This window comes from Balaenoptera borealis, assembly GCF_965194805.1.
Source record: "Balaenoptera borealis genome assembly, chromosome: 3".
In the NCBI taxonomy this organism is placed as follows: domain Eukaryota; kingdom Metazoa; phylum Chordata; class Mammalia; order Artiodactyla; family Balaenopteridae; genus Balaenoptera; species Balaenoptera borealis.
In genome coordinates, this window is record NC_138866.1 from 24,877,094 (window position 1) to 24,901,599 (window position 24,506).

Here is a 24,506-nt window from a genome sequence, read left to right on the forward strand (position 1 = left end):
TGCCAAAACCTGCAGCGGGCTGGGGGGTGCCTAAAGAAGTCACACCCTGCTCTGGGCCTCCAGTATCACATTTGTACATTACAGGTTTGAGTTAGCTGATGCCAAAGATGTCTTTCTCAAGTTCAATGGAACGATTATAAATAGCCATCACCTTATCTGAGCTCCTTATTCTTCTCCTCTGACCAATACCCACTGGTCAGAAGTGGAGTCCATTTTCCCCCAAAATACCCTACCACATGCCATAATTCTAAAGGTAGACAGCATATGACTCCTCCCTCTAAATGCAGATTTCAGTAATGCTGAAATTGTCAGCCCATATTCAAGCCCGAAGCAGCCTGTGTCCCTATACAAGGTCAGGTGTAAAGGTTAGCAGGATTTAATGGGCACAAAAGGTTCTTACAGCAAATTTAAAGCTACCTCCCCCTCCGAGGGTAAGTGCTGCAGGTAAACCTCCTTTCACTAAGTTTCAGGCAGGCACGTGGAGGGAGCCCCATTAGAGGTGTAAAGCTCCCAACCTCTCTCTTCCCTCTCCCTCCCTCCCTGTGGGAGGAGGAATCGTCAACTGGATTGGTGAGTTTGGGAGAAGAAACAGCTCACCTCTTCCTCTCTCCTCCCTTTTGGGATCTGCATATACATGCAGAACACTGGTATTCAGTCCCTCCCTGCCCTAAGAGGCAGGCCCCCATCTGAGAGGCTTGTCCTGCTACGTCTGTGCCTGGGTAGGCAAGTCTATCAAATTCAGGGGTGAAGTTCAACAAGCCCACTTGTTCACAGGCCCAAGCCACGTGATCCAACCCAACATTTATCAGTAATAAAGCTGACGTTTTGATCTCTACCTGGCAGAGTCCTGCATCTCCTTGGTTCTGCTTCTTGGGCAAAGAGGAAAAGAGTATTTTTATCTTTACCTCCTAAGCCCAAATATTTATTAAGTACTATAGTAACTAATATGACGCACACATACTGCAGACCTGAAGCATCCCAGGAAGCACACCACAGGAGCCCAGTGACCTGCTCCATAACAAGAAACTGAATTCAGCTAAAGAGTCCCAGTCACAGCAACAATCAAGGTCCCCTCCCTATATTAGGACTCCGATTAAGAAAGGAAAAGGCACATGCGATTTCTCTCACTCTCTTGCTTTATCCTCTCCACACACATACACATACATACACACACACACACACACACACACACACCACTTTTACTCATTGTCTAACTCAAAGCAGAAGCTCAAAAAATATTCAGTAACTGATGACTTTAAGCATTCTCATTCATTAACAGCTTAACAAAACTTTACTCTAGAAATTTCCAGGGCTCCCTACTGTCCGTGGTATAAAACTTGGCCTTTAGTCCCTCTGCAACCTACCTCTAATTCTGTTTCCCAGTATAACCCTTCACTCACTCATAACCTAGTCTCCAGTAACACTGAACTACTCTCTGCTTCTTATAGACAATCGCCAAAATTTTACCCATCAACCTCAGCTCAGATTACCTTGTCCCCCAATGCTACATGTTTCAATCTTATGCATCTTTCCAAACCCAGCTCAAATACCCCCTTAATTCATCTTGAGCCACTCTCTCTGCTCTTGTATGCCTTAGGGGTGTTAACTAATTTGGGGTATACTAGGGTTGAACAAATAAGTGAATATATTGTAGATAATAGGCATTCTCACTGTCGGAGAAATAAGTTACATATAAGGAAAGGGAGAAGGCTATAATGAACTTTGTGAGTTTAGATTGAAATTAGAGGTATCAGCATGAACTCATGGTTTTTTTAATAGACAGATGTGTTTATCCATGAGTAAGTATACATCCATATATTTCCTAGCTATGTCTCCTGAAAGAGCCTAGAAACAACAGCACCCCAGTAGCAATATGCATCCACATCTTGGTTTCTGAATACCATTCTCCAATAAAAGGAATCAGGGCTCCTTGGAGAAATGACTGATTCCAGGGATTGGGCAATGAAAATACAAGATGAGCCTGGGGCAACTTGTGGTACTAGAAAGTTAAGATAGTGCTCAAAATATGATGGGGCATATCAAAAGAACACAGGAGACAACCTGAAGAAGCTCCCAATGGCCAAAGTCAGAACAATTTGAGTGATAAAAAGAAATAATGATTGTTTTGGACTCTAACCCATAGGATAAAATAAATATCCATGAGTTGATACTGATAAAAATAAATAACTGATTGAGAAGGGACAGCTATTTCTTATAGAATAACTCCAATTAATAAATGTAAAAATAAGAAAAATAGAAAATAATTAACTTGTTCATTAAAATGATAAGGAGCTATCAAGGCAAACTGTGCTTCTAGATCTCCCCTCTGGCTGGTTAAATAATCCACAGTATTTAATTAAGAAAACCTTCTCATCTCTGTTCTTACAAACTTAGCTGGGGCAAAGACCCACTTTACAGTTAGGGAAGTAGAGGTGTTTGGTGACGGACCAGGAGCTCTAGGTCCAAAATGGCTCAAATTCTACCCAGCACCATCATTCTATCTCCTCATCCTTCATGGGCCTTGGAATTTCTGAATTTCATTTCTTTCCTTGAGTTACTGGTCCTTCTGTGACCTATCAAAACCCTAATTATGCTTCCCCAAGAGTTTATCAGAGCATAAATAATTGAAAAGTCCAGTGGTAGTCTAGCTTAGGACTCAAATACATCTCTCCACAATACTGGCTCCATTCACAGATGGGCTCTCCCCTCGTGGTGGCAAGATGGCTGCCAGCAGCTCTAAGCCAACATCTGATACTCTCAGCTAATCCAGCAGAAAAGACAGTGTCACAGGGAGGACACCCCCAAAAGTCCTGGAGCTGATTTAAGTTCACTGACCAGCACTGGCTTAGATACTCATCCTTGAATCAATCACTAGGGCCAGAGGAATGGACTACACTGATAGCCAAAGTCACATGCCCACCCTGAGGGTGGGGTGAGCTCCACTCAAACCTCATGGCATGTATATGAGATAGGAGTGGTTCCCCAAAGGAAAGTTTAGATGCTGCTCCCTAAAACAAGAATGGCTCCTGTGCTGCAAAATTAACATATGTCCACTACACCCCGACTCCTTGGTCAGAATCAACTCAGTCCTGCCTCCTCCAGCCCATTGTCTGGACATCTGTACCAGCAGTGACTTCTTTCTGCTTCAGGCACAGGCAAGTTCACACCCGTCCTTTCTGTTTATAAGCATCCTGGGCACCTGGAGTCTCGTTCTCCAAAGCATCTGGGTGCAGTCCCATGCCCTCACTGCCTAGCTAAGTGCCACTGTGCCCCTAGAAAACACATCTTCACGCTGGCTCCCACCCCCTCTCGAAGCAGAGCTGAGTCACTGCGATCCCAGCCAGCTGAGCACCAACCTTGAAAGTGCTTCTCGAAGTCACTGCCTGCCAAGCTCCTGGCTCTGGCACACTCCGGGACCTGGGGACGCTGGCTTAACAGGTGAGATAATTATGTTTTACCCTTCACTCACTTCTTTTTCAGTCTCACAGACCAGAACAGATAAGTGCTCCGATGCAAGAAAACACTCCTGCGGTATTTACTTGTGCTCTTTAGCGCCGGCCGGCTCTCCCTTCCCAGGCACAACTCCCAGGGACCAGCCTGCACCCTGTTATCTGGTGCCAGTCACCTCGCGCTGCTGCTCTCTTGTCAATTGCCAGACTGTACTTTCCTAACTGCATCCCCCAAGCTTCTCCAGGACCTGCAGCACCACTGCTTTCCAGACGACTTACACATGAAGGGCAACTGTCTTCACGACATCCATCCCCCTGTCTGCTCTGCAGATTCCCCAAGGCAGAGGGCTTGCCCCTGTGCCCTGGCCTGGACCTCTCTGCAAAATGTGGCTCTGGTGGGTTCCAAGGCCCATAGCATTGGTTAGATGGAGAAAAGGGGGTAGGGAAAAGCAGGGGGCATTAGGTCTCAGAGACAAGGACTTTGAGATCTTCCAATACAAACTAACGTTTCATTCATTCATTCGTTCAACAAACCTTTATTTAGGAGCTACTGTGTCCTGGGTACTGTAGTAGGTGCTGCAGACGTGAAGATACACAACATAGATCAAGTCTCTGTCCTCATGGAGCATACCTTCTAGTAGACATCTGACTTATTCTTGATACCTGCTTTACATTTACATTCACAACACACTGTCTCAGAAACTATCCATATAATCCTCAGTAAGTGGTATAACCATCTGTAGACCACAGACTCCAAAAGTCTGAATGACCTTCTCAAAGCCAAGGCACAAACTCAGGTCTTCTGACTACAAACCTTACTCTCTTTCTGGGGCCTCTCCCAAGGCAGGGAGCTAGCAGGGTACAGCCTGGCATTGAGACAGACGTTAACTCAACTCAGTCCCAGGCATCACTGCTAGAGACAGAAGATGTAAAAAAGAAAGACCCATCCCTGATCTAAAAGAATTTATGGTCTAAAGAGAGAGAAAGACATAACCAACTATCATCTATGACAGGAATAAAGAACATAGAGTGGTTAAATCCAAATAGGAAGATCTCTCTGGAAAGATATACAGGAAATGATGATCACCTCCAGGCAGAAAAATTGGGTACCTGAGAAACAGGGATAGGAGGGTCACTTTGTATGTTCAAATATTATATATTTTGAATTGTGTACCGTTGAATTTACTTCTCATTAAATGACACTGTGAAGATGCAATCAGCCAAATCCTGAATGTAGGAAATTCCACAGGATAAATGATCTGGTTTCTTCAACAAGCAAATAGCTCCCAAAAAAAGGAGGGAGGGGAAATGTTATAGACTTAAAAAGATTTAGGAAACATCAGCCAAACATAATATATGAACCTTGTTTGGATCCAGATTTGAATCAACTTAAAAAAGAAATTTTGGGGACAACGTGGAAGATTTTTTTTTAATAAATAAATTTATTTATTTATTTATTTTTGGCTGTGTTGGGTCTTTGTTGCTGCCCGTGGGCTTTCTCTAGTTGTGGCGAGCGGGGGCTACTCTTCCTTGCAGTGCGCGGGCTTCTCATTGCGGTGGCTTCTCTTGTTGCGGAGCACGAGCTCTAGGCACATGGGCTTCAGCAGTTGTGGCATGCGGGCTCAGTAGTTGTGGCTCACGGGCTCTAGAGCACCGGCTCAGTAGTTGTGGCGCACGGGTTTAGTTGCTCCGCAGCATGTGGGATCTTCCTGGACCAGGGCTCGAACCCGTGTCCCCTGCATTGGCAGGCGGATTCTTAACCACTGCGCCACCAGGGAAGTCCCAAAAAGGAAGGTTTGAATGTGGACTAGCTATTAGAGGTTATTAAGGAATTATTATCAATTTTGTTAGGTATGATCATGGTACTGTAGTTAAGGTTTTTTTAAGGTCCTTATCTGCTAGAGATACATTCTGAAGTATTTACAAATGAAATAACATGATGCCAGAGATTTGTTTTTAAATATTTCAGCAAAAAATAATAATAAATAAATAAATGAATAAAGACGTAAATGAAGGAATGAATAAATAAAGGGGAGAGTAGATGAAACAAGATTGGCAAAAGGTTGATAATTTCTGAAGCTGGATGACAGTTCCATAGGGGTTCATACGATTCTACCCTTATGGATGGTTGAAATTTCCATAATGAAAAGTTTAAATAAAAATTAAAAAATTAATTATTCCAGCCACCTAGGATGACTGAGGAAGAAAGTGTCACAGAGGAAAAGTATTGGAGCTGAGTCCTGAAGGATGACTGGGAATTTTCTAAGGGGCAAAGGGCCTTCCAGGCTGAGTAAAGATACACAGATCTATCACAAACTTCTCTCTGGGAGAACCAAAGTTATCTATACTTGACCTCAAACTCAACTTACATCCCGCACAAGTGCCCTCTTGCTTAATCCCCCAACTCTCTGGGACATGTAGACATAGCACCAAAATCAACTATCCTGTTCCAAATGAGAACAGAGTGTGTGGTCGACAGCTCCACTCAGAGACCTACAACAGGCCCCGGTGTAGCCTTCAGAGGACAGGAAAGCAATTAACCTCTTTCAGTTGGGTTTTGCCTGACAAGGCAGTTTGGAAGCCAGCTGAGTTATCTCAGGGACAGAGCCTTCATCCCTCCTGAGTCATCCCAGACACGTGCCCTCCCCAGACACACACACCAGCCTCCCCAGCAGCACCTTATAGGTTTATAACCTCAGTCCTGGGGGGTCCAGCTTGATGGCAGCTTGGCAGCCCAGCCCATGGGCACTAAAACACCCCCTCTCCTTCCTCCCAAGCCCCCAGCCTCAATCCCTACACTGCCCCCACCCACCTCCAGCTGCAGACAGGAAGCTTGCTGGCTTTGCAGTCACTTCAGGGTTTATCCAGGCCTGGCCTGGCTCAGATGGGTCCCACAGGTCCCTTACCTTGGATCGAAGCTGCAAGTATTCCTCTGAGCCATAGGGGACACTCCTCAAGGAGGTAAGATAGTCGTAACTGATGACAGCTGTCTGTGAACCAAGGAAGAGGAAGGCTTAGCACCAGACATCAAATATTACTCCTCTGTCCAAGGCCTGCAGCTGCAGCCCCCTGACACAGGTGGTATGTCTAGAGAAGCGGTCCAACCTCTAAGAGGCCCTGCCCCCATATTTCGATCTGGCTGGCTTCGTCCTGTCATTCAAGGCTCTGCACAAATGCTACCCCTGCAGAGACCCTCAATCTAAAGTTACCACCACCCACCAGGAACTCCCAATTATTTATCATAACAAACCACAGTCCAAAATTACCTTGCTCATTTGTTTCCTTGTATATGGATGGTTTCCACTTCACTAGAAATTAAGCTCTATAAGCTCAGGGGCATGTCCTTCCTGTTCATCATCGTATCCCCTGCACCTTTCACAGTGCCAGGCACACAGGTAAATGCTCAATAAATACTAGTTGGATGAATGCTGTTGGATAAACTTATCCCACCCCTCTTTATCACAAATAAACACCATTTCATATTTATGTTTGCTCTAATAGCATAAGTTTTAATTCTGGGTCCCTTTGCAAAAACTCCAAGAGAGGTTCCCTTATGCTTGGTGAATCAGGAAATTACAGGCTCCCAGGTATCTTCAGGCACAGAGGAGCCTTAAGGGTTGCTGAGCCCAAACCTTCCCTTTTAGAACTGAGGAACTGAGGCCCGTAGAAATTAAGGAGCTTACAAGGCTGGTATTGAGAAGAGTCCATTCCTTTGTCTATACTCCCAAATCTTTATTCCATTCCACATATACTTGCTGAATACCAACCACTAGCAAGACCTGGCCTGAGTGGTGCACAAGGCTAATCAAGACCAGAGCCCTGAATTATGGTCAATGAGATAAGTCAGACAGAGAAAGACAAATACTGAATGATATCACTTACACCTGGAATCTAAAAAATACAATAAATTAATGAATATAACAAAAAAGAAGCAGACTCACAGATATAGAGAACAAACTCGTGATTACCAGTGGGGAGAGGGCAGTGGGAAGGGGCAGAATTGGGGTAGGAGATTAAGAGGTATATACAAACTATTATATATAAAATAAGCTACAAGGATATATTGTACAACATGGGGAATAGAGCCGATATTTTAAAATAACTATAAATGGAGCATAAGCTTTAAAACTTGTGAATCACTATATTGTACACCTGCAACTTATATAATATTGTACAGCAACCATACATCAATAAAGAAAAATTTTTAAACATCACCTCCCCAAAAATAGACCAGAGCCCTGGCCTTTAAAGAATATACAGCCTAGTGGCTAGTTTATAAAGCACTGATTTATGCCTTCTTCCCTCCTCTCCAACTATTCAAATCCCTAAGGTTCCATCCAACCCTACTTTCCCTAAGGCACTCATCCTGACCCCAGCCCACAGGACTCACTCCTGTGTCTGAGGTCCCACAGCAGCTGTCACCCGAGTCACGCAACTTGACACAATACATGGCTTTAGATTGTTTTGTTTTGTTTTGTTTTTCAAGTTATTTATTGATTTTTGGCTGCGTTGGGTCTTCGTTGCTGCACGCGGGCTTTCTCTAGTTGCAGCGAATGGGGGCTACTCTTCATTGCAGTGCGCGGGCTTCTCGTGGTGGCTTCTCTCGTTGTGAAGCACGGGCTCTAGGCGTGCGGGCTTCAGTAGTTGTGGCACGCGGGCTTGGTAGTTGTGGCTTGCAGGCTCTAGAGCACAGGCTCAGTAGTTGTGGCACATGGGCTTAGTTGCTCCGCGGCATGTGGGATCTTCCCAGACCAGGGCTCGAACCCATGTCCCCCTGCATTGGTAGGCGGATTCTTAACCACTGTGCAATCAGGGAAGCCCTAGATTGTTTTTTGACCCATTCATGTGAACACTCCTCAGCCAGAAGCTCATTCAAAGCTGCACCTGCGTGGGACAGTTCGTTTCTACCCCTGAGGCATATAAGACAATGCTGGGCCCAAAAAAGGCATTCAGCAAACACTTAGGAATCGCAACATATTCCATGGCCTGTTTATCTATTTGCTAATCTTGAGTCTATGACCCAGTTTACGTTAAGGAGCAGGCACCACATCTGAGCCAGGCTAGGAAGAAGACGGGACAACACTGAGTATTAAGGAAATGATCAGACAACAGCCCAGACAGACTGTGCACCAGAGTATATCTACACCAAGGGGAAGAAAGCATGAGCTCATCCTGCAGCAGACAAAGGAGGAAAGAAAGCATGACGCATGTGGCGCTCTACCCACCAATGGAGCAATTATGTAGGGGTGTCTGGAACAGCCACTTTCAGCAGAGATAAAGAGGATGTGATCACACCAGAACGATGTTCCTGAACCACTGGAGAAAACCTCTAACAGTCAAATATTCAATTCAGATTCTGTTAGTTTGGAGCTTGGAGGGGATCTGCAAAGTTCTTCAAGGCATAGATACTCTGAGCATGAGCCCTGCATCACAAACCATTCACGAGCTCACTGGAGGCAGACCAAGTTTTCTGGTAGAATTTAATCAAAGCTGCAAAGCCCTCTTTCCATGTGTTTCCTGAGAAGACAGCCTCCTGAGTCTGTCACTAAAATAAGATAAGGAGGTTCTGTAAAGGTAAAGGTTTCATAACAGAGACCCCACGCAATCCCACTCTGTTTAACTTCAGGATGCCAGAGGTTGTGTGAACAGGGATATAGGTACACAGGGGTGCACATCCATGCCTGTGCAACTGTGTAGTGGGAGCTTCACACATGTAAGGGTACATGTGAATCTCCACATATGTGTGACTGGCAGGTACATCTGCTACATGTATGAACACCTACAAGTAATACTGCAGTTCCTCTGCCTCTCCCAAAAGGAGAAGAACCTACCGTGGCAACTGCTCTGCCCACCCTGACAGCGCCAAAGTCGTTGAGGTCCAAGTACTTGTTGCTGTAGAGGTAGAAGCCAGAGGCGGCAAGAGCCATGCTGGTCCACGAAGCAAGTTTGAGAGCCCTCCTGGCCATGTCCCCAGAACCTGAAGAAGGAAAGCAGAGGAAGGGGAACAGTTAAGAGTTTCATAGGTAGTCAAATTCAAATCCAGGCTCTGCCACTTAGACTGTGTGACCTTGGGTCACTTCCTCAGTCTCATTGCACCTGTGTTTCCTCATTTGTAAAACAGGATGATACCTACCTCACAAGCTGTTGGGATAAAATGAGATCGTGTATATGAAATGCTTAGCACATTACCCAGCATAAGTCAACTGTCAAAGTCATTCTTCCTTCAACAGTACCAGGCACTGTTCTAGGCACTAGGGAGAGAGCCAAGAAAACAGACAAAGTTCTTACAGTCTAGAGGGGATGACAGATCACAAGCAAACAGACATGTATTAGAATAGCAGCAGGTATTCAGTGCTGAGAAGAAAATCAAAGTGGGTAAGAGGAAGGATGACGAATATGTGATGAAGGATGCTGTTTTAGATAAGAGAAGCGAGTGCATGTTAACCACTCTTACGGAAACTATGGTTGTACCACTAAGCACACACAGGCGTCATTAGCCCCCATGCCCAGGTCAGAAGTAACCACAGCCAAGATGGCAGCTGGTCAGACCAGCCAGCTAAGCCCTCCACGTCTGACTGATTTTCAAAATATTTATTTTGATTAGAATAGACAGCTCCGTTTCTAGACTGTAAGCTCCTTGAGGGCAAACACCATGCCTATTACTACCTTGTCCACTCACAGTCCTCCAGGCTGCTTTCTGGTTAGGGGCTCAAGGTCCACCTGCTGATTTGCTCTGTTTAACCAAACTCACACTCCCATTCAGTGGGACCAAGTGGGCTCCCGGCTCCCCTTCCCCACCCTACTTGTACTGCTCAGCCTGCCAGGTGGCTGCACAGTCTTTGGGGCCACTGTAGCCAGTGGGCAGATTCCCCTTCAATTCCTAGTAATTCTGTATCAGACTAAAGTCCTTGACCACAGCTGCAGCTGCCAGTGGAGAAGTCCCACCCAGAAGTGCCACCATCAAGCCACCTGCAGCTGCAAACCTGGCACAAATGCAGCGGGAAAATTTAGGTCATCACCCTGTTTGCTTCTGCCCTGGACTCAGTCTGTGACCATCCCCTCCCTGCTCTGTGCCTCTGTTTCCCCTTTCTATGGAAACAATTGCTCCAAACAGCCTTGTCTGCGTTTTCTTTAAAGTCTATTTTGACTCATGCCTCATAATATAGTCACAGATTTTTTTAAAGTATCCACAGGGACATATTTTTCCAATCTTTTACTTTCAACTTACACTTTAAACTGTTTCTCTAAATAGCATATAGTTGATTTTGTTTGCATTTAACATAATCACTTATGTATTTGGATTTAATTTTACCATCTTCTGTGCTTTCTATATTCCTACCTGTTCTGTTTCTTTTTCTCTCCTTTCTTGACTTTTCTGGACCCAGTTCTTTTTATAATCCCATTGTTTTTCCCTTTGCAGTGTTCTTTTCCTAGCCAGCATTTCTAAAGTGTGGTCTGAAGAACTCTTGCAAAAAATATCAATCTGGGTGCCATTTCAAAAATGTAGATTTCTGCTAGACTCAAAGACATAGAAAGCAAGCTTATGATTACCAAAGGGGAAAGTGGGGGAAGGGATAAATTGGGAATTTGAGATTAACAGATATACGCTACTATATATAAAATAGATAAACCATAAGGACCTACTGTAAAGCACAGGGAACTATATTCAATATCTTATAATAACCTATAATGGAAAAGAATCTGAAAAACAATATATATGTATAACTGAATCACTTTGCTATACACCTGAAACACTGTAAATCAACTATACTCCAAAAAAATAATAATAATGATAATGATGTAGCAAAGTAAAAAAAAAAAAATGCAGATTTCTGAAGTCCACCCCTTGGCCCACTGAATCATCAAAGCTGGGGGTAGGACTCAGGAATCTGCATTTTAGGAAATAGGAAATATAATGGGTTATTTTTATGCAAAGTTTGAGAACCACTCTTCTAAATATTTCATTTTTAATAAAGAGAGGCTTCATATGTTCAAATTCATCAGTGAAACCATGCCCCCTTCCAAGTTTATCCTACCCACTCGCAACCCCAGATGACTGCATTCACCCCACAAGGATGACTGCAAACAATTTTTTTTTTTTTTTTTTTTTTGGCTGCATTGGATCTTCGTTGCTGCATGCGGGCTTTCTCTAGTTGTGGCTCTGGCAGTTGTGGCTCGCGGGCTCTAGAGCTCAGGCTCAGTAGTTGTGGTGTATGGGCTTAGTTGCTCCGCGACATGTGAGATCTTCCCGGACCAGGGCTCGAACCCGTGTCCCCTGCATCAGCAGGTGGATTCTTAACCACTGCGCCACCAAGGAAGTCCCATGCAAGCAATTATTTTTAAAGGGATAATTTAAGAAACTCATTTCTTTCACTAAAAGCAAATGCTCTGGCCCAACTCCTGGGAGCAGTTCCTAACTCTGCAAGAAAGGGGTTTATAAACAAAAAGAATAAATTAAACCTTGCTTTGCAGTGTCCCCTTTCTTTACATCTTCTTTGTTTTATGAAAACCTCCCTACCCCATCACTCGTTCCTTTCAGATGAGAGAGCGCATGGTGGTTGAGAATAAGCACTCCAGAATCCAGTGGGCCTGAGTTTGAGTCCCGACACCATCACTTACACATCGGGTAGGCAGGGGCAGACTGCTAACTCTCTCTGAATCCCGTGACCTTGTCTGTAACATGGGGATGATCATAGCAGTGCCTACTTGACGAAGTGGTGAGGAATGAGGAAATCATGCAAAATGTTTAGCAAGGTGCCACCTTCACAGTAAGAACACAGTAGCAATTACTACTGTTATGGAACCTTGGACCAAAACCGCCCACCCTGGCCAGGCACGGTAATAACCGCTCGCATGAGTTGTCTCACAACAGGAGGTCCCAATAAGGAGCAGGATACTGACAAGCTGCCACCAAAGAAGAATTGGGGAGGGGCCGAGAGAAGGGAGGAGACCCCCGCCCATAATATGTCCTGCCAACCTCCCAGAAACCCTCACGCTGGAAACCATCTCAGCTGAGAGATGCACGTGCCACCAGGAAGGACCCCAAATATGAGCACAAAGAAGATGATTGGCCAGAGACAACCCAGAAAGCTAACCCCCTCCCCATAAAACCTGAGACTGCGAGCCACATGGCAGAGCAGTCCTCCTGGGTCCCCTTACCCTGCTGCTCTCCGCTGGAGTGCCTCTTTTCAATAAAGCCCTTTGTTTTGTCAGTACGTGTGTCTCCTTGGACAATTCATTTCCGAGTTAGACAAGAGCCCACGCCCAGACCCTAGAAGGGGTCCCCCTCCAGTAACACTATTACCACCACCGCCATTGTGGTGGTTGTTATTCTGTCTTCACCCAATGCCAGGCTTAGTAAAGGATCTTATTACTCCCCTATCAACTTCTGCATGCCCCACTTCTAGCATCTTGGCAGTCCCCCCCCAGCCCTACCTTTCAATCTTGCTCTCTACACCCTCAGCCTGTAGTATCTGCTATCGAAAGGGGCAGCACACTCAATGTCCCCTCCACCTTGTTTCTGCCAAGACACAGGTTCCCAGTTGGACCCGGACGCAGGCCTTAAATTAGGCGGAGTGCCCTCAGCTCCTCACACACCTTCCTCCTTCAAGATCATCAGTTCGAAAAGGTCCATGAGGGGTGATCCAGGGACCTTCCTTGTGGGGCCTGCAGAAAAGCCCACACTAAGAAGGCAGTACAGAGCAACCGGTGGTCAGGAACTCAGCCTCTGGAGCTGGGAAGAACCCCCGGCTCTACTGCTTACCAGCTGTGTGACCGTGAGCAAACCACAACCTCTTAGAGCCTCCATTTACAAAAGAGGCTCTTGATAGTACCTACCTCATAGGGTCATTGTGAGAATTAAGTGAGATGCTGCTTTAACAGAATGCCTACCATGCTCAGTAAATGAGACTTCTTTTCCTTATTGTTATCTTAAACTTCATTTCTTCTTCTCTGAAAAGCTGAAGAGCTTATATAGAAGAACTCGTAGCTCTCAGGGACCAGAATTCAGCACAACCTTGTACAATTAATAAAGGAGGTGGGAGAAACCCATCACATCTTGCCTGAACCATTCAACCATTCCCCATTCCAAACACTTCCCCACATCCCAGCCACCCTTCACTCTGCCACGCAAGTCATCATCATCCTAACCCACAAGTGCATTCTTATCACTCTTACCTACCCACTCTCTACCAAAAAGTCTAAATTCTCTAGCAAGGCATTCAAGGCCCACCCCATTCTCATCCCAACCCACCTTTCCAGCTTCATCTCCCAAAATATCCCCACCCCACACTCAATCCCGCATTATCCCTCTATGAAGTTTTGTCAGCCAATCACTCAGAATTCCTTGCTCCTTCCTCTGTGGTCTCATTGTACACTGCTTTTACCTCTAATAATCTGGTCCTATAACTGCCTCTTCCACTAAATGCAAAGGGCAGAATTCGCTAATAAATAATAAGTGAGTAAATAAGTCTGCTAATAAAAAGAAAAAAAAAGACTGAATGAATGAATGAGAGAGTGAAAATTTCCCCAGTCTATTCTCAACATGGAAACTTAAGTCAAACTCTGCATTCCTCTGCTCTAAACTCTCCCATGGCTCCCACCTCACTCAAAGTGAGACAGGAGGGAAGGGGACAGGGCACAACCTTTAAAAGAATGACACAGCCATTGAGGATATGACATAAACTAGTTAGAACCAATTAGGCCCAAGATGGCAGAAGATTCGACTTCCAGTGGACCTTGAGCCTCATTATATGCTCATTGTGATACATTAGCTAAATGATACACCCAAAGGCGCCATGACAGTTCAGAGGCTGATCATAAACGGCCAAAAAGTGGGTGATGATCTAATTCCTGGAAATTCCCACCCCTTCCCAGAAATGATTGGAATAATCCTCCCACTTATTGGCCTATGAAATTACTCAGCCCATAAAAACTAACCACCCCATATCTCAGGGTCTCTCGCCTTCTGAGACGGCCCACAATCTGTCTATGGAGTGTGTATCTCACGAAATAAACCTGCTTTCCCACTTAGTTCTCAGGGCAGAGCCCCCTTGCCTGCCTGCTTCTATTCCTCACAAGTGTCCTATATTAATGAATCTACTTCTTGCCTATCACTTTGCCTCTCACTGAATTCCTTCTGCGCTGAGACATAAAGAACCTGAGCTTCAGTAAGTCCTGACACCAGGTGAGTGATTTTAATTAAAAGACAGTGGGTTCAAGTCCCAGCCCGTGGGTTCGAGTCCCAATAGGAATTTTGGCTGGATTCGAATCCCATCTGAGGTGCAATTGGGTTCGAGTCCCAGTCTGAGGTACGTGGTTTCAAAAGAGCCAAGGTCTTGGCATGACCTGCGAGGCCCTTCATGATCTGACTCCCCAGTTCCCTCCAGTGTTTCAGGCCATTCCACTGTCCCCCCTTGCTCACTTCACCCCAATGGCACCAGCCTCCTTGCCATTCCTCAAACACACCAGGCACATTCCAGCCTCAGTGCTTTTGCACTTGCTATTCTCTCTGCCTAGAATAGGGGTCAGCAAACTTTTTCTGTAAAGGACCATATAGAAATATTTTTGGCTTTGCAGGCTATAACATCTCTGTTATAACTACTCAACTCTGCATTGTAGTGCAAGGCAAAAGACAGCCATAGACAGTATGTAAAGTAATGGGTGTGGTCAGATTTGGCCTGCAGGCTATAGATGGCCATAACCTTGCTTAGCACATGGAATAGGTGCTCCAAAAGTATTCACTGAATGAATGAATTAATGAAGGGGTAAACTATACCCTATGAGACCTGTACAGAGTCAGTAACAACACAGGTTCCCAGGTGAGAATCACAAACTTGGGCTGACAATTCGACAGCCATCCTCCTCCAGTCACCCCCAACACCCCTCCCAGACTTCCCTCCCCAAGCCCCATCCTCCTCAGGTTGCACCATCCTCCAGGCCTGTCCCTCTAGGCAACGAGGCCACCCCAGCCTTAAGCCCACCTCTGAGTGGGGAAGCAGCAGCAAAGCAGACACAACTCCCAAGACCCAGTTTTCATGCAAATGTCTTCAGTAATAAAAGAGGTGGAAATTGAAAAACATAAAATAGATGATATAGGAGTCAAACTGTATCTAAATAGACTGGAGCTGGAGTTTTCCATAAGGTGTCAGTGAGTCTTTAACATGTAAATGAGTTGCTTCCCTCGGGGTAGCAATTTTAAAAGACCCTGTCAGCCGTGAAATATGTCTGTCGATGAAAAACACCTTTCATTATTAAATCTTTTGCTAATGAATCACCTGCCCTGTTCTGTTTACTTGCCTTTTTTGACTTTCACCTGAGTTGTTTCTTTTAACAGCACATCCTTTTCTTTGGTTGGGGGTGGGAGGGGGAGGTGCCTGGGGCCACTGGACCCTAAAACCTAACCATTAGATAATAATATTAGCAATAACTGATCTTTACACAGCCCTTTGCACTCATTATCTCATTAGTTATTCCACACAACCCAGTGAGGTGAGACAGATATTACTACCATCCCCAGGTATAAATGAGGAAACCAAGGAGCAGAGAGGGTGAGTGATTTGCCCCAGGTGGCTCAGCTGGTAAATGGCAGAGTAGACCTTCAGCCCTTTCTCTTTATGGCACGTGACCTTCCTGACAGGGACTCGCAGACCTCCAATCCCCAACATTCTTAACCCCATTCTCAAGTAACTGTATCAGTCACTATGATTTCTGACCCTCTACCACCCCCAAACAGTGCCAGGCACAGGGAAGACACTGCTTGGCACCCTGGAAATCAACAGTATGTCACAGATCAACCAAAGCACCTCACTAGAAACCACCAATTCCAGGCTATGAAACATTTAGGAGAGCTGTGTTATTGTCAAATCAAGGATGAGCATGGAATCCATCTCGCTGGACCACAGGAAACATACTAGCAAGCATTGAGACAAGGCAAGAGGAGCGTCTGGGAAGTTCTACAAATTAAAAGTTGATGGTCAAATGAAATTCCACCCTCTGTACAGAACTAAATAGGGAACCAAGCACTTACTGTTCACAGGGCTAGGCCTTTTCAGCTACCTTCCATCTCCTGCCTGCTCCCCATGCCACATTACAGGACAGTAAGCCTAGAATCACCGCTCCCTGTTTGGTGCACAGGTGAGAATAGCCACAGAGGAAAGAATTTAGGGCTCCAATCCCATTAATCCCATAAAGTGACCACAGCTCCTCCTCCCATTTCCTAGAGAGACCGTTAGACAAACGAGCAGTATTTCTTTTGGTCTGCTCCCAAGACTGGAAAAGACCCAATAATACATTTGGAGAGAGTGATCCGGTTTTCAGGGAAAACTGGTTACTGATGTAGATAAAAAGCAACCAAGGTGGATGATACCATCATGTCTCATATCAATGCTGAGGGACCATCTAGTTGACCTGAGCAGGTTTATAGCCTGCCCTGCCCTGCCCTGTAGATAGGAATGTAATCCAAATGTAATCACTCCCTTTCCTAGTGTTTGATGCCCAGAAGGTGATTCAATCAATATTGATTAAAGGAATCCCCAACTGATGCCAAAGTCCCAGAGTAGATGGGAAAAATAAATCTCATCCAGGCCAGGAATAGAATTCTCCACTTACTTCATCCAGAGATAGGGGGACTCAGGGAGAACAGTGGAAAACCAAGCACAAAGAGTGAGTAGCACGCAAGAGGAGAAGAGTGAGTGAGACTGTAACCGGAAATGTACAGCGCCAAGTGCTTAAACATCTCATGTAACTCTCACAACTACATTCTGGGGTGCATCCTATTAGAGCCTCATTCTACAGATCAGGAAGCTGAGTTTTAGAAAAGGTAAGAAACATGGCTGGGAAGCTACTAAGTGATGCAGCCAGGACTTGAATACAGGTGTGTCTGCTCCAGCCAAGAGAGCACAAGGTGGATGAGACAAGGGCTTGCTGGGCCCTGAGGTGGGTCCCTGAAGTGCCTCTGATGTAGATAGCTAAACTGAGATGGTTTATTCAGTGACTTGGGGGGGGGGGGGGGAGGGGAATGCATGAACCAAGCACTATTCTTGTCTTATAGGTCCCCTGTGTGACAAGAAAATAAGTGTATATCAGAAAGGGAAAAAATGTAAACTCTCCCAGCAGAGGTCAAAGTTTACATCCTGAGGGCTGCTGAGAAATGGCCAAAGATACAATATGATGTAACCCAGGAAAATTGACACAAGTGTAGACTACATGAAAATCTGTATATAATGTGGGGGAAGAAACAGTGAACAAAGTAATACGTACATGTTTTCTATCACTACCGAAGTTAAACTGGCAAGCCAGGACAGAAAGGCCCAGGACCAGGAGTGACGAGTTGGTGCTTTAAGTTCACAGGAATTTTTCCTACAAAACAGTGATACTCCAAAGTATGTTCCCAGACCAGCAGCATCCGTAAGTCCTAGGAGCATGTTAGAAATGCAAATGCTCGCTCCCCACCCCAGACCTACTGAATCAGAAACTTGGGGGCTGGGGTCCAGGTTTCTGTGTTGTAACAAGCCCTCCAGGTGATTCTGATGCACGCTAAAGTTTGAGAACTATTGCTTAAAGAAAACGTGTGAAGGCACGGATAAAGTCTAATTCACTTTCAACACCGCAAATATTTCCTGAGCAGCCACTAAGTGCCAAGAATCATGGAGGTGATCAATAAGCACTTGTTGAATCGAATGACTTCCTAGTTAGTAGAAAGGAAATGCCACTTAACCTGGGGAGAAAGCTGTACTAGACGTCTTCTAAAGGCTTCTCTCCACAGAGCGCTGTCATCAGCACACGTTTACTGTGCGATCCGGAAGCTCAGGTCCCCGCAAGCTCAGGGCCCCGCCAAGTGCTATAGAAACGGCGCGCTCCGGGGTCGCGCAAGCCCCTGAGGAGGGCAAGGATATCTGCGCGCCCCCGCTCTTATCCAGCCTGCGCTCCAGCCCCGGACGCCTGCGCCTCGGAGCCCACAGACCACCTAGGCTGAGGAGGTCTGGGTGAGCCGCCTGCTGCCTCCCTCCAGCTCCAGCTCTACCTACACGCAGGACTGCGCCACGCTTCCGCCCACTGGTGAGCCAGGCTGGAGAGTCGCCGCAGAGGGGATGGGGCACTGCCAGTCACCCGAGTCACGTGGCCGCGCGCCGGGCCCCGGGTGATAAGGTCACCGGCCCAGGGTTCCCTCCCGGCTGGAGGCCCCAGCGGAGGCGGGCGCCCGGCACGTCCATACTGGCTTACCCGCGCCCCGCGGCCGTGGCAGCCCGGGCTTTGCGCGGGCCTCCGAGGAGCTGCCCCTACTCACCCCGTGGGAAACAGAGACGCGGCTCCCGGCTTCCAGCAGCAGCCTGGTGGCGGGAGTTCGCGGGGAACTTTGCTTGCCGCCACCCCCGGATTGCTCTTAGTGAAGCCGGGGCGCCGCGCGGCCTGCCGGGAGTTGTAGTTCTTCTTGGTTCCCTAAGCCGCGGGGACAAGGGCCAAAGAACAACCGCGGTCGCCCTGGACCGCTCCACCTAGGGAGGCAGAGGGGTCGCAGACACTTGACCTGTCAGATAGCCTGTTTCTTTGCCTGCGCTGCGGCCAGGAGCCTTCCTGAAAACTTATTTTCAAGAAGCTATCCAAATTGGTCATAGATTTATGTTCAGTAGGAGGATGGAGTCGTGGGTTTGTGTATTAACAACAGGCAAAGAAGAATTTTACAGACAGTTGCTGAATAGTAAGAAAGTGCTGATCGATCTTAGTCATTTTGTCCCCCATTCATTCATTGACCTCTATTTACTGAATGTTTGTTTATAAGATGTACTTTGGAGACAATCATCAGACCTTCATTCCTTCTATAAACATCTCTTGAGCTACTTCGTGGGGGAACAGAGATGGGGTGGAAGATTCATCTATCAATTCAATTCAATTCTAATAAATTTTCCAACAGGATTTTCTCTGGACGTTTACAAGCTAAGCTAAAATTTGTATGGAAAAACAAAGGACAAAGCAGAGCCTAAACACTCTTGAAGAAGAGTAACATGTTTCAAGGACTTATCCTTACATATATCAACATTTATTATGAAGCTATAAAAATTAAGACTATGGGATATTAGTATAGGGATAGGCAGAGAGGGAAAATGAAACAGCCTAGAGAGCCCAAAAACAATCCAGGCACATGTGGAATCTTGATCTGTGACAGAGCTGACAAATGAGCTGAACCAACTGGTTATCTGTTGGGCCCTAACACAAAAAATTAATTCCAAATAGATTAAAGAATTTAAAAGGAAAAAGTAAAATCAGAACTTTTGAAGGAAAATTTCCTACTATCTCAGGGAAGGGTTTATTAAATGACATCAGCAAAATGGTATAGAAAACTTCGATAAATTTGGATTACGTTAAAGTTAAGAACTTCCCCATCAAAAGGCATGAAGAAAAAAGACAAGCCACTAACCGGGAGAAGACACTTGCAGTACAGGGCTACAGTACAAAGCTAACAGTAGTATAGAGTTGCATAATACAGCTGCCACCACCTCGAGTTTGCAATGTATAGGTGTTAAGATAAAAAAAAGAAATAATTTCCGGCTTTCCTGGTGGTGCAGTGGTTAAGAATCCACCTGCCGATGCAGGGGACACGGGTTCAAGCCCTAGTCCGTGAAGATCCCACGTGCCGCAGAGCAACTAAGCCCATGCGCCACAACTACTGAGCCTGCGCTCTTAGAGCCCGTGAGCCACAACTACTGAGCCCACGTGCCACAACTACTGAAGCCCATGCGCCTAGAGCCCATGCTCCACAACAAGAGAAGCCACTGCAATGAGAAGCCCGCGCAACGCAGGGAAGAGTAGCCCCCGCTCGCCACAACTAGAGAAAGCCCGCGCACAGCAATGAAGACCCAATGCAGCCAAAAGTAAATTAATTAATTTTTTTTTAAAAAGGAATAATTTCCAAGTGGTGTGATTAGTGTTAGAATAGAGGTATGAACAAAGTGGTATAGGAACATAAAGAAGGGAGCATTAATTTTGCCCAGGAGATTTTGAAATGCTTTGTAAACTAAGACATGACTTATAGGCTGAGAATCAAAGGTTGAACAGGGGCTCCCCGGGAGAAGGGTGTTGGGGAGCAGACCAGGCATAGGAAAATTCATATAAAAAAGCATAAAGATGAAGAATACAGTAAAAGACATAAAGACATTTAAACTAAAATGGAAAATTTTAAACCACAGAGAGAGAAAATATATTAAAAACTTAATATGGTTACTCTAATTGGACGTTAACTTTAACTATGAAATCGTTACCAGCAGGCTAGCAGCTAACCCTGAGGAACGGGAATGGGGGATGTGGGGCTGGCGTACTTTCAGTTTATACTGTACCCTTTTGTAATATTTGAATTTTTTACAGTGAATGTATGTATAACTTTTATAATTAAAATTTAATAGTTTAAAATTTTTTTAATTTTTAATTTAGCAGGTTTCCAGTTCAACATGGTATGTTTAGTATACCCATTTAAATCCACGCCTGCCTAAAATCCCATGAAAATGACAGGAAAGGAATAAAAAAGGCATAAACCTCAAAAGGAACAAGAAAGAAGACAACAGCAGATAGAAAAAATTTAAAAATATATGTGGGAGGCTCCAAAGCAGATAGGCAAGTGAGGGGCTTTTAAACAAGCTAATGCCTGAGCCCCAGCCCCAGAAATTCTGATTTTGGAGTCTGGGCCTCTGTAATTCCTACAAAGTTGCCATGGTGATTTTAGTGGGCAGTTTAGTGGAAAGGCTCTGGCAAGAAGGCAGTTCATATAGTGAAAAGTGGGTAGACTGAGAGCAGTGTAGAGTTCTAGCCCCTGCAGAATCACTTGGAGAGCTTTAACAATCCTCCTGGGACACACCCTGGAGCTCTTAAATCCATTTTCCAGGGACAGAACCCAGATAGAAGGATTTTGCAGAGCTCCCCAGAGGATTTCCATGCACAGCCAAGGTTAAACACCACGGATTCACACAATCTTGTTTGAACTGTGTGACTTAAAGCAAGTTTTCTCACTTAGCAGAGCTTTCATTTTCGTCTTAATAAAATGGTGGTTTCCTTCTTGATAAAAGATATGAACTATCATCTGTCCTACTTACCTCAGAGGTTCTTGTGAGGATCAAGTGAGATGGTGTTTGTGCTTTGGAAACTGAATAGTGCTGTACAGATGTGTCCCATCACACTTAGAAGAAAATACAAACTCTTTACCCAGCCCTCCCTTCTGCCCATGGCTGTTACCACTCCCTCTGTCTCCAGCCTTTTTTTCCCACCCATCTCCCCCAGCTCACACCACTCTAGTCACACCAGCTTCCTTTTTCTTCCTCAACCTGCCAATCTGCCTGCTCCCTTGAGGCCCTTACACTTGCTGTTCCCCCATAATTTCAAAGGTCTGCTCTGTCACAGCAATCTGTTCTCTCTTTCATCATCACCCTTCCAGAGAGGCCATCCCTGATCACCCTTATCTAACCACCACCACCCCTCCACATTCCCTGAGACACATTCTATCCCCTTACACTGCTTTATTTATTAAAGTACTCATCAATACTAAAAATTATATCATTCATTTGTTTAAGATGGCTTTGATCTGTCTCCTCCACTAGAATATAAGCTCCATGAGAGCATGGATTTAGATCCATGGTGCCTAGAACAGTGCCTGCCACACAGTAGGTGCTAAGGATATAATGGTGAATAAAACGGGCAAGGTCCTTGCCCTCACAGAGTGTCATCTGCCTGAGGTGGAGAAAGAGGAGACAGACAATAGACGTGCAAAGAAGTAACAGGATAGTTGCATGATGTAATAAACTCTGTGAAGGAAGGAAGCAGGGGGGTGTGGTAAAGAGTAACTGGACAGAGGCCATTGATTGCGTCTTTGGAGAGAGTAGTCACACAAGGCCTCTTTGAGGAAGCTGCACCCAAATGGATGAGCACATCAGCCATGGGGAAGGTGAGGAAGCATGTTCCAAGCAGGAGGAACAGCAAGCCCAGGGGTAGGAAAGAGCTTGGTATGTTTGAGGAACAGGAAGGAACCCAGTGTGACTGAGCAGAGAGAATGGTGTGGGAGGAAGGAGGAGAAGCAGGCAGGGGCCTTTGGAGGTCTCATCAGTTTGGATTTTAGTCCAAGTGCACTAGGAGGCCATTGAAGGGATTTAAATTGAGAGGGGACATGACCAGCAAAGCTAAATAGAAAATGCACTGAGCAACCAAAGCCATTAAGGAAAGCAACTAACTCATTCCAGTTACATTTCTGGGACAGCAAGGCCTGGGTTTGCTACATTGAGTGTTTAGAATGCTGTCCAAGAGAGGTTTTCATTCAGGGTGCTGTGTGGCTTATCCCAGAGGTGGACCATCCGGGAGAAAGCATCACACAGCCAACCAGAGGAAAAGCAAGAGAAACCAAAGTACAAAGTTCTTCCTTAAGGCAACAAGGAAAAAGCACAGCAGAGGAAGTAATAAGGGAACTGTGTTCTAGGCAGGGGGAGAAGGCTTAGGGCCTGTGGTAAAGGAAGCAGGAAAGCTGCACTGGCTCCCAGCAGCATCCCAAAGGGGAGCAATGCCCCACAGGAGTCCATCCGCAGAAGCAGCAGCAGAAGGAAGCATGGGCTAGAGGCCCGAAGCTGGTGTTAGCACCTGCCCAGGACAGAATGTTCCAGCAGCACAAAGGAAGTCAACTCAGACCCAGGGCCAGAAGGTCAGGGTCCAGCTACCCCAGAGGGCAGTTTAGCGTTCGCCAGAGGATCGGCAGCCCAATCCATATGCCAATCCAGGTACATCTGTGTAGTAGAGTGGAAGGGCAGAAACCTGCTTGGCCTGCCCCATGAGGTGGTCAGATGGGCCTGGACTTGATGGAAGCCTAAAGGGATTTTTTTTTTTAGTATCTGGGAGGAAGTAAATCAAGATGAGTAATCTGGAATTAATTTCCAACCTGGGGGCTGGAGTGATATGGAGAACAGGGATTTCTTATCTGCCTCTGACTGACTGAGAAATCCCACAAAAGGCACATCACCCTGGCCCTTCAGTCTTCTTTTGTTTTCCAAATTTATTGAAATCTAATTGACATACCCTTCAATTTTCTTATCTGTCATAAGGGAAAAGAAAAATTCCTTGTGAAAAATAGCTGCTATATCTCAGTAAGGGTAAAAAAACCATATAAATTCTTAACCAGAATTGCAAATCTATTTATTGGAGTATATATATATATATTTTTTTTATATATATTTATTTATATTTATATATTCTAATAAATATTATATATACATATATATGCTATCATTTATCAAGCACTCATTGCCAGATGCTAGTCTAAGTGCTTTAAGTATGTACGTTTTCTCATATAATCCTCATGATATATGAGATACATATCACTATTATCCCCATTTTATAATTGAACAAACTGAGGCACAGAGAGTTAAGCAACTTGTCCAAGGTCATGCCGAAGGGCAGAGCTGGGCTTCCAACCCATGAGTCTAACTCCAGAGCCCACACTCTGGAATGGGCAGCCCACTATGATCACAGATGTATTTAGAGAGGGAATCATTTGAGGCAAATGTCTGGGACCAAAGTAAAATACACCCTGAGGTCTTTGAGCAGTTTTAACAGGAAATAGGCAAGCTGGCTCAGCAGTAATCCTTTATTACCAATGATTAATTGACCACAGTTCTCAAATTAAGAGGCATGATGGACTGGGAGCTGGGGAGCTGGGTTCCAGTCCTGCCTATGCTACTAATTAGCAGCTGACCTTGGACCTGTCATTTTACATCCCTGGGATTCAGGATCCTCTATTGTAAAGTAAAGGAATTCTATGGGCAGAACTCTAACGACTCTTCCATCGTTTACATCCCAGGATTCTTTTTTTTTTTTTTTAAGTTTAATTTATTTATTTGTTTATTTATTTATTTATGGCTGTGTTGGGTCTTGGTTTCTGTGCGAGGGCTTTCTCTAGTTGGGGCCAGTGGGGGCCACTCTTCATCGCGGTGTGCAGGCCTCTCACTATCGCGGCCTCTCTTGTTGGCGGAGCACAGGCTCCAGACGCGCAGGCTCAGTAATTGTGGCTCATGGGCCTAGTCGCTCCACGGCATG

The 24,506-nt window shown here is 45.4% G+C and overlaps 1 protein-coding gene across 10 annotated transcripts in view; it reads right to left on the minus strand.

Annotated features, from left to right (window-relative positions):
- ADCK1 (aarF domain containing kinase 1) overlaps window positions 1–23,635 on the minus strand; it is a 110,903-nt gene extending 87,268 nt beyond the window's left edge. For 2 of the 10 annotated variants that reach the window (XM_082384718.1, XM_082384721.1), the window contains exons 1-3: window positions 18,736–23,632; window positions 9,281–9,426; window positions 6,356–6,439 (exon numbers count right to left, since the gene is read on the minus strand). In XM_082384718.1, the coding sequence (XP_082240844.1) occupies window positions 6,356–6,439; window positions 9,281–9,415 (219 nt within the window). In that variant the 5' untranslated portion in view covers window positions 9,416–9,426; window positions 18,736–23,632. The other 8 variants (XM_082384720.1, XM_082384713.1, XM_082384719.1 and 5 more) reach the window with 7 other exon arrangements.
- Between the last annotated feature and the right edge of the window lie 871 nt (window positions 23,636–24,506).